Genomic DNA, 10,370 nt, shown 5'->3' on the forward strand with positions numbered 1-10,370 from the left:
GGGTGGTGTGAGAGCATCCAGCTGGAAATAACCCTCAGTTTTGGCTCCAAATAAGATGATTAACGGAGGGATATTGTTGAACTAAAGGCAGCACAAAACATCTCAATCGTAATGTTTCTTTTAGCCAAACATTTGGAGTTATTTTGCTCAGTAAATCACTGCATCCAACCTCGACAACATGCGTGCAAGCCATGCCAGTTAAAAGCCTGAATGACCACCGTGTGTCCATCAAGTGACAGCTGTGAATTCTTGTCTAGAATCTTTAAAATGACGTCTCCCCGCTCTGCCAGGTAGTCTTGTGTGCTTTGTACGTTATTTTTACCCTCACTCGCAAGGGACAATAACCATCAAAGAGAAGTCAAAATAAAAAGCAACAACATTCGACTTCCTTGAAATTTCAGAGCTCACTCAACCGTGCAACAACATTATGCCCTCTTAAGACGAAGAGTACTCCGCTGTGTGCTTTAAAAGGGGACCTCTGGTAGAGAAACCACGAGCACCAGCAGCCACAGCAATAAAAATTACATGTTTCATGGATTGTCAGCTGCGCTTGCTCCTGCATTTGGATTCAAAAATGTGCTTGAGGAGGGAATAAAGGAGGAAGGTAGGGTTTTGTTTTTGTTTGTTTTTTTTTTACAGATTGACATGCAAGGCATCTGAGTTTGAGCATGCATATGAATTTATAGCAAAGTGAAATGCAGGTATAGAACAAACAGTGCTCATTTCATATGTTTTATTGTACTTTGCTGGCTTAACTCATCATAATTAACCTTTAACGTTCAACATCAGCTCGCTCTTTAGGGATCAAGTTGCATAAAAAGAGAAGTTTTGTTGTGTTTTCATTTACTAATTAGCTCAAAGGTGGAGTTTGATGACAGGTAAAACGCTAGAAATTACATGAAAAAGCACATTTTGTACAAGATGAACCTCGTCCGAGATGTGTTTTTTTTTCTTCTGTTGACTCTGGGGTGTCACTCTGCCTCTGACAGCAGCTTTACTCCCCGTCGAGTGAATTAATTGGCTTACCTTGAAGGATCCACATTAACATCAGCGTGGCTCGGAGTCTTGTCTTTATCTCCATGGCGCAACATCCAGCGCAGAGGGGAGCTTCCTTCAAAGTTGAGCCCGAGCCTCTCTCCTCGCTCCTCGGCCGCTGCCCCCTAATTGTCTCCAGGTAACAATTACCAGAAAGCAGCGAGGAGACGTCCGCACACGAAGCCGCCTCTCCTCTTCCCATCCCGCCTACAAGCTGCGGCTGACATGGCAGCAGGGTCGCACCGGAGGCTCCGCTCGCCTTCACTTTGTTGAAAAAAAGAACAAAAGCAAGAAACCAACAGGAGGACAGGAAGCGTGCAGGTTCTTCTGTGTTTCCCCCCCCTCGTCCTTTCTTTATGTTGAGGACACTTCTGCGTCCCGGCTGCACTTCAGCGTGTGTCGCTCCTCTCCTCTCCTCTCGCCGTGCACCAGAGGACTGAGCGAGCTCACTCACCTGCCTGCTGCTCTGTGACGCCCCCTGCCAACGAAACACACACTGCACCTCCTCACTGAACACACACCACACACACACACACACACACACGCACACACACACTCGAGCCTCTATCAGGCTGCTGCACAGGTGAGTGGACTTAAAGGTGGAGTCTGTAGTTTAATCAGAAGAGACTGAATATTATGCCTGAATAGACGAAGTGACCTTAAAGGACAATACAGCTCCATGCTGTTTTACTTTGTTTATATAAGGCGGACCCTGCCACCTTCTTAGCTTAGGACCTACTTTTCCTTAATTATCAGTTATGGAAAAAACAAAACAAAACAATATTTCTTGTATTTTCACCTCATTGATACTGTAAATATTAAAATTCTGACCTTTAAGCTGTGAGCTGAAACATGCATGTTTGATCCCTCATTCAAATGTAGTTGTTATTTCTGATTAGGGTTGCAGCAGCTTATAGGTTATATGTTATATTGGTGTCATTAAAACAGTGTATTTCAATATTCATCTGTCAGGACAAATTGTTTTATAAAATTACAACAAAGCTTCTTCCGATCTAAAATCCTTCTGTTTTCTTTTTCATTAAGGGTCAGTGTAACTGATAATAGTAGCATTTCTGTAACACCTTAAACTGTGCTGTGTTTCCATTGTCCCCTAGCGTTAAGTCTCAAGTCTCATACTTGTGTGTGCATGCTGTACTCTGAGAATATTGAAGGTTTTATTTGTATCATATTCGCCCTTTGCTTTGATATCACCACTAAAACTGATGGAAGAAAAATAATGTTTTGTACTGACATGAAATAACAAATCAGCATATAAGGAAATAACACAAGTTAAACTGTTACACACAATATGTTTTCCTCTTTTAAACTAACAACAGAAGTAAATACCTGTATTGTAGAAGCTGTAGAAAAATGACACAATCCACCCATAGATTGGTTCCCTATAAACTTTTGCTCTCACTATGGTATTTGTTCTGCCACTGGGCTCGATTTTTCCCGCACAAAAGAAGCATGTCTGCCATTGAGCAACCAAGACAGGAAGAGGCATTGTTTTCCACGGTCACTATCCCCAGGTAATAGTGGAACAGCTGGAATTAACTCTGCACTGTAAAAGAATTGAAAAGAACTCCACTGATGGAGGAGACAAAGAAGGTGAGGAGGGGGAGTGATGAAGTGAAGAAAGTGAAGAAATGAAGTTAAACAATAGTGAATGGACGCGCATTCACTGGATGGAGAGCACCGATGTTGTGTCAGACTCTGTTCCCTTGTTGGTTGGTGTTTCTTCTAACCTTAAAACAGGCATTCTTTCTACTAGATCTGTAAGTAAAATAACATGATAAACAACTAGGTGTCTTACTTTGCCTTTTCATTGCACTGAGCTCAGGGTTTCTAGTTCAAATTGGGATTCTTTCTGTAGTGTTTGCTGTGGAAAATAGCCAGGCTGCTAACGGTAGCTGTGTTGAGCTTATCTGGCAGTTATGCCACAAAATGCTCCACTACCTTGTCGCTGAGTGTGTGTGTGTGTGTGTGTGTGTGTGTGTGTGTGTGTGTGTGTGTGTGTGTGTGTGTGTGTGTGTGTGTGTGTGTGTGTGTGCGTGTCTGCTGTTTGGTGCTGAGCAGGTCCTGTACCGTGCTGTATACTGCTGCTGAGACACAAGACTGAACTATAACAAAAAAGTAGTTGGCCAGAAAACCAAAACAATGAGCTGAAAAACACTACATTGCTCCATAGGACAGATGGGAACTGCAGAGTTGTAAGATAATCCTCTGTGGGTTTTGTCATCTTTCACACACATTTGTCATTTTAACTATTGTTCACCGATTTCAACAGTATGGTATGTTATTTAAACTGCTACATTAAAAACAAGTAAAAAGGGTAAAATTATATTGATTTCCCATTAAAGGGGACAAATTTGTCTTTTCTGCGTCACATCGTATTACATCTGCAAACATTAAAAATAATGAACAACTCCCTCAGTCCAACTCTTAAATACACTTAGCCAGGTATAAATGTAATGTCAGCTCCATTATCATGCATTAGCTGTTATATTACAAAGTGTAATTCAGGGCAGAGTCGATGTCACAGGTAAAAGTCTCACAGGAGCACATTGTGCAGCCACTTACACGAGAGAACAGGAGCTGCTGCAGGATTTTACATTGTAATGTAAGTCTGAGTCCCCGCTCAGCTCACAATAAATGGGTCGTCAGGTGAAATATTTATGCAGGTGGGTCGATGTGTTGTATTTTTAATGTCATATAATGGATTTATTACATAATATTAAGACTCATATGTTTTCTGAAAGCATCGAGCCTCAAGTTCACAATTAAAACGCGGATGAAGACTCCGGTCACGACACACGAGGACAGACGAGAGGATCCTGTGTTGGTTTGTTTTTCTGATCTGCTTTGATAGAGCTCCCTTCTGACAGGCAGTTATAATCCTGACTTATTAATGTCGCTCTCATATTGTGGAACCTGCTGTCCCCTGTCCGCTCCGATTGTTGTCAGATTGTAGGGTTAAACCTGGTTCAGTTTATGCTGAGAGGAAACATGAGTCAGACTAATGAGCATGAAACATTCTATGAATTATTCTCAGCTTGCCAGTGTGTGTACTGTTAAACTGTGCATTTAACACTTCATATTACAGTGGAATTATTTAGCATATAGTGAGTGAGGATGATAATAACATACTTAAAGGTGCCAGTACATACAAGGGAAGAAGACACAACCTAAAAGAACAACAACTTGGTGATTAAGAGTGAATTACACTGTGTGTAGATGTTTCTGTAATTACAGAGTACCCCAATTAATAATTTTGGAGTACATGTGATGTGATTACTGTTAACAAGGCAGGGAAATTAGGATAAGAAGTTATTTAAGGGTGAAATATATAAACTTGCACAAGAGAACCAGCGTCAGGTCATGTTGGGCTGTGTTGCATAATTCTGAGTGTTCCTATTATTTTGAATTCGGCTAAAAAGCACCTCTCTGAAACATCGCAGTGTTCATGATTTTGTACCCAATAAACTGTCAGTTAAATTCTTTTAAAAAATGACTTAATGGCATCAACATGCAATCGTAGGTTAAGTAGGTGATGTTTAAGTATCAAAATAATATTGATAACTGATGATTTGTGTCCCATGGAAGTACATTGAGTTTCTCTGAGCTTCAGTAGGATTAACACAAGTCCAGTTCAAAACATACCAAAAAATAATACAAATGTTGATTTTTGTAAAAATCATGTGGCCTCAAATATGAACATGCATTTAATGGACTTCTGAAACTGGGGAAATATGTCTGTCTCTAAATAATTTGGATGTTTTTGGAGGAGTTTTTGTGTTTGGTAACAAAAGCAAAAGATGTGTTTTAAAAGAAGTTTATGTCTCATCGACAGGGTTTCAGCATATGTGGTTGACATCAGTTTCCCCAGCTTGAACTTTGTGTATTTCCCACCACAACATCGTCTTCACATCTAATTTTTTGCGTGCAAGTGTGTGTGAAAAATGTGTAAATCTTGGAAAACTTGTACATTAGAAAGTGGATGTCACTGCTATGTGTGAATAATTGATTGCTTAAGTGTGAAAGAGGCGCTAACACGAATCTGCACAGCTTGCATGTTCAGGGGCCGTCTCGACCCTGTTCCCCTCCGACGAGCTACATTTCCAGCAGGTCAGGTGGAATCTAGGGAAGGAATTCAGCAGAAATGTTACTGACTGCTCCACCACCTGCGCTCTAATGCAGGGGCTGAAACATGATTTACGAGCGCAGAAAAGACACTGAGGTGACAGAATCTAATCTGCACTGGTTGGCATTTTGGTTGGAGGCGTGTTTTCTGTGGTGGATTTCACCGGTATCGCTCTGATTTGTGTCACTTTCAGCAGCTATCTGTATGATAAAAAACACTCCCTGCAGTCTCCCTGAATGCATCTATTGTTGAAGCTGGCCCGGATGCTGTTATCTCCCTGTCAGATGCTGGAAGATGAGCTTAGCCTTGACAGTCTACTCCTTGATAACATGACTGGACTTCTTTGTACAGACCATTTCCTCCGTGCTGCACTTTGTTCCACTATACTTTACAGTGTCTGAAAAACGACCAACATGATGGATTACTGCTGTATAGCAAAAGTGCAAAGAGTTCAGATTTGTTGATTGTCTTTTGTGCCACCTAGTGGTCCACACCTGCAGCACCGGCGTCTCACAGCCCCCCTTTTTAATCATCAACCACTACTACCTGCTTCTTTTTGCAGTGTGTAGGCTGCAGATAAGAAACTGCGAACAGGTCAGCAGTCCCTCTTCAGGCTAATAAAGTCTGACAGACAATCAGTCACACTCATGTTTGTGTACCTGTTGGCAGCTTCACTCCTGACCTGCTCGTCTCTGGACAGAGGAAACACCCAGAGGAAATCCACGTGAGAGCACGATGTCAAATGTAATGTCCTCATAGGAAAAAGTGTTTTTCTTGACAGGTTCTGACCACTGAGGGACCATATTTCTGGTTTAAAAGGATAAAAAGATCCTAATATGGGAAAAGTCAAGTTTTTTTTTTTTTTTTTTTTACCAACCTTAATCTTAATTTAAACTCATCTTCGTTGCTGTCACTTAGGCACTTTCTCTTGCATTTGAAAACATAATTTGGTCGTGCAGTTTAGGTTACGAAGGTTTTGAGGATTACGCAGTAAAGTCTGTCTCTCTATACATCCTGTCTTCTCCACCCTGCCTAAAATGAGAAGTAACATTCACAGTCTTACTCACAACGGAGGATCATAATCTCAAAAGTCTATTAACATTTTATGAACCTACACCTTTCTGGAAAACTGCGGGGCCTAAGCTAGAATTGCTGATATTAATTCAAACCGGACAGGCCTCGTGTAGAAGTTAAACTTTTTACCACATCCTGAGGTGATTGGATCCCTTATCTCACTGAGAACTTCTGTTATGTGACATTATCATATCCATTTTTGCAGCTTGTTAACATTTAAAACTTTGCTGGAGTCTCTAATGGCAGCCAATCAACATAACTCTTGAATTACAATGTTGAATCCAATGTTTCAGAAAAATACTGAAGAGGTCGAAGCTCCTGCAGCACTCATAGTATAAAGAAATCCTATTATTCAACAATATAGCAACACGGTCTTTGCTGTTCATGTCTTTGGGAAGTTTTAACCTCCTCAGACTTCTCCGTACGCTTTGGAAGTATATGAATTTAAAATCTCAAGAGTATGTAAGTCAACAAAATTAATTAAAGTATATCAGTAAAGGTAGTTGACACATCTTGTCATCTTATAGATGATGCAGGAACATCACTATAATTGAATATTGTATCTGACAATGTAATAATGTATTGTATGCTGTTGGTGGTTTAATTTACTGTATAACAATGTGTTTTGTATATACATATTTTAATGTGTATTTTATATATTGTATTTTCTATGAAATCTTTGATTGCAGAGTAACTACAGCAGTGTTGCTCAAACCTTTCGAGGCCAAGGATCACATCACCAGTGAACAAAAACTCACGGTCCACTTCAACGTTATATTACAAATTATAGCTTAATTAGATGACAGCCTGGCAAAACAGCCTCTTCTACTCACTCATCATTGTCTCTGTTGCCGTCTTAACGGGAAGAACGGAGACAACATCAGTGTCGTAATGTCTGGCTCCAAGCTGGAGAATTTTACTCTCACGTAGCGGTCGGCGGTTTCCATAAATCATAAATATATCATGCAGCCATTGTCGCAAAATGTTCAGGTACATTCCTAAAGTCTGAAAACACAGCAGAACAGCCGATTTATATAATAATTTTTGAATTTACATGCAAGTTGATTTAATATTAAAGCGTGATGCATGTTCCTCGAGAAAGGCTGACCTACGTTAGCCACCTCACAAACAATACTTCCCCTAGAAAGTTATCAGAGTTGAAGTATAAAGTAGCATGAAATTCTACAGTCTACTAAATATGCTTCTTGCTGTCCACCACAGTGAACTGTACAAATGGTCCATGTTAGCGGCTCTGTGAGGCGGTATTTTGGCACAGTGGCATTTAAAGCTACATGCTCATTTGCTCAAAATGCTAACAAGCAAATGTTAGAAGGCACAATGTTCACTGCAACATGTTTGCATGCTAACACTATCTAATTTGTGCTGAACAAAGCACACAGCTGAGGTTGATAGTTTGGCAGATATTTGGTCATAAACCAAAGAACTGGACTCGGCAAAATTGGTTTGTTGCACCAGTCGGCTTCATTTGAGGAACAACTGGCAGCTGGAGATGGCAGCTGAAACTACCAGCGAGAGGTTAGCATAGATGCTGCTAGCTCGGGTCAGAACAAAACCAAAGACTGCAGTACAGCGCAGTGCTTATTGTTGTTCTGAGTGGTTGAAGTCAGTCTCTTGAAGACGCTGAAAAACAGAATGGTCGTCCAGTCAGCTGCCTGGAAGTGCCAAGTTTCAGTGTGACAAACCATCTGCCGTGTCCGGTTATCTCTCTCCAGAAATCATACAAGTATTTTCTGTCATGGTATCAGGCAATTTTCTTTCTTCAAGGCTACACCTGCCAACGGTATGACAGTGCAAATGGAAGTGACGTGACGATAGGTCATTAATGTTCATCTCCTATGCTGAGTAGTTGTGACTATCTTGTTAAACATATACCTTTTATGCTCATATACCCACAGAGCAGGACATGTGTCTTCTGAGGTATTTATTGTGATGCTGAGGGGTAGAAGTCAGAGTTCAAGAGTGCAATTAATGTTTCTTGAACACTTCATGCTCCACATTAACACAAACACCTTTAACACCCGGCAGTAAGTGCTCTCTGAACCCGTGCAAATCAAATTTGCATGCGATGTTGTTTGACTTATCTATTATGCTCTTTGCGCATCATCATCTCAATTTGGATTTCCCTCATCACATCAGATTTTGGCATCACATCTTGTTGTTTGTGTACATCTTCGTGCAGCCTTGTCCTAGTTTAAACCTGCTGGAAGAGACGCCGGTTTCCCATCGATATGTTTTCTTCTCACCGCCACGCTGCCATTTCAGGTAATAATAACGGTGTTTGTTTGTTTTTTTAAGGTTGTGAAAGACTGGGAAAGTTGACATTTTAGAATCCCACCTACACTAAATCTCAGCAATCGTGGACAACTTCAGTGACCTCTTCAAACAAAAAAGATGTCCTGCGGTGAATCGAGCAGCCGGGCCTGACACTCTGAATTTATTCTGCATGTGAAAACTTTGACACCTACACACATGGAAACATCTGAGGCATGAAAGCAGCGCGACCAGTGGCCAAGTTATGAGCCATTGGGACATTTGAATATACTTGCATTTTTTGGAGGGGATTGAGAGCAAATAAAAGCGTGAATAATTTCCCTCCCCTGTGAACTAACTGTTATTGAATTCTTTTAAAATGAAGTCCCCTTTTCCTCTGGAAAGATTGATGTCTGTTGCTGCCAAGAGTCTGAAGAATCCTCCCTGTGAAATCGGAGCTATTAGTTTACCGTGGACATTGACTGCTCCCTTCCTACATTTCCATTAAAAATGTAGGAGTCACACTGACACTCTCATATTGTGCAGCGGAGACACGCAGCAGTGGCGGTGACAGTCGGGCCGGTGAATAATCTCAGAGGCGGTTTGTGCGCGAGGCTGGATGTCTGCCACATGTTTGGCGATATGAGCCCTCTGTGTAACGGGCCCACTGCCATTTATCACTCTTTATCGTCGTTAAAGGGGAGATTAGATTTGGATGAGCATAAGGAATATGAAGATGACCTTGTCTGAGCTCCACATACGCATGAAAGTTTTTGTTTTTTTTTGGCTCTTCAGGGAGAGATAATGCACTAGCACATTGTGTGCTCCTCTCCGCGAATTTGAATCTGCATTTTTTTTGTTTTTGTTTTCCATTAATTGTCATCAGACGTAAACATCAATCCTTGCAGGCGCATGTAACGTGCGAGATCATCAGCTGTAAATCTGCACCAGTCCTTGTTCTGCTTCCCCTCCAAAGGCTGGAAACTGTAGTGATTCTGATTTAATCTTGATTGCCAATTTGCCTCATGCAAGCACTACATCTGTTTTATGCTTTCTCCACACATGACACAACAGAGAGCCGGAGACAAAACAACGGTTTTATATCCTAATACATCTGAACCCAGGTCTCTGTAAGAACAAGCTGTTTTTTGCTTGGATGAAGCGTCGCAGACAAAACAACCATGAAAGGTTCTTCAGAACACGAGAAATCACAGCTGAGCCTCGCCGGATGACAACAGAGGGTGCTCTGACTCGCCCTCTCAGGAGGGATTTCATTCAGGAGAAGGTGACAACAAGCTGAGAGAGAAAATGAAAGAAAATCTGATGCATATGTACAAAAAGATGCCGGCTGTTTATGTCGATATCATCCTGGATAATGTGAAAAGATGAGGATGAACACAGATGTTGCTCCAGCAACACATCAGCAGACCCAACAAAAGAAGAACAGAGATTCAGTTGAGCTGCTCTTGGGTTTTAAAGATGTTTCTTTATCTTTAGATTGATGATTGAATAGAGTGAGCGGAGAGATACATGACAGAGAAAGCTGTCATCTGTGGATGTAGGGAATACTGACAATTTTATCGATTAATTCATTGTCAATTAATTTCACAGCAATAAGGCGATTTATGTTTTGATCTATAAAATATATGATAAGGTATTAAAAACCGTCGTATTGATGAGCTCTGATCTTTACAGATCTTTAACCGTTAGCTTTGTTTAACAGTATTTTATGTCATTGTTTAAATAATAACGCACATCTATTGCATCATATATAAATCACATTCAAATCCTAACCTTCCAGTTAATGGACGTTGTCTACATGTTTTGTTTCCTCAAATTAAGTCTG

General features: G+C 40.8%; 1 protein-coding gene across 1 annotated transcript in view; it reads right to left on the minus strand.

The window, feature by feature from the left end:
- The window catches only part of esamb (endothelial cell adhesion molecule b), a 53,211-nt gene extending 51,666 nt beyond the window's left edge, over window positions 1–1,545 (minus strand). The window contains exon 1 of the mRNA XM_037122323.1: window positions 1,027–1,545. Coding sequence (XP_036978218.1) covers window positions 1,027–1,237 — 211 coding nt within the window. The 5' untranslated portion in view covers window positions 1,238–1,545. The remainder of the gene's footprint in view (window positions 1–1,026) is intronic.
- Between the last annotated feature and the right edge of the window lie 8,825 nt (window positions 1,546–10,370).

This window comes from Acanthopagrus latus, chromosome 2, assembly GCF_904848185.1.
Source record: "Acanthopagrus latus isolate v.2019 chromosome 2, fAcaLat1.1, whole genome shotgun sequence".
In the NCBI taxonomy this organism is placed as follows: domain Eukaryota; kingdom Metazoa; phylum Chordata; class Actinopteri; order Spariformes; family Sparidae; genus Acanthopagrus; species Acanthopagrus latus.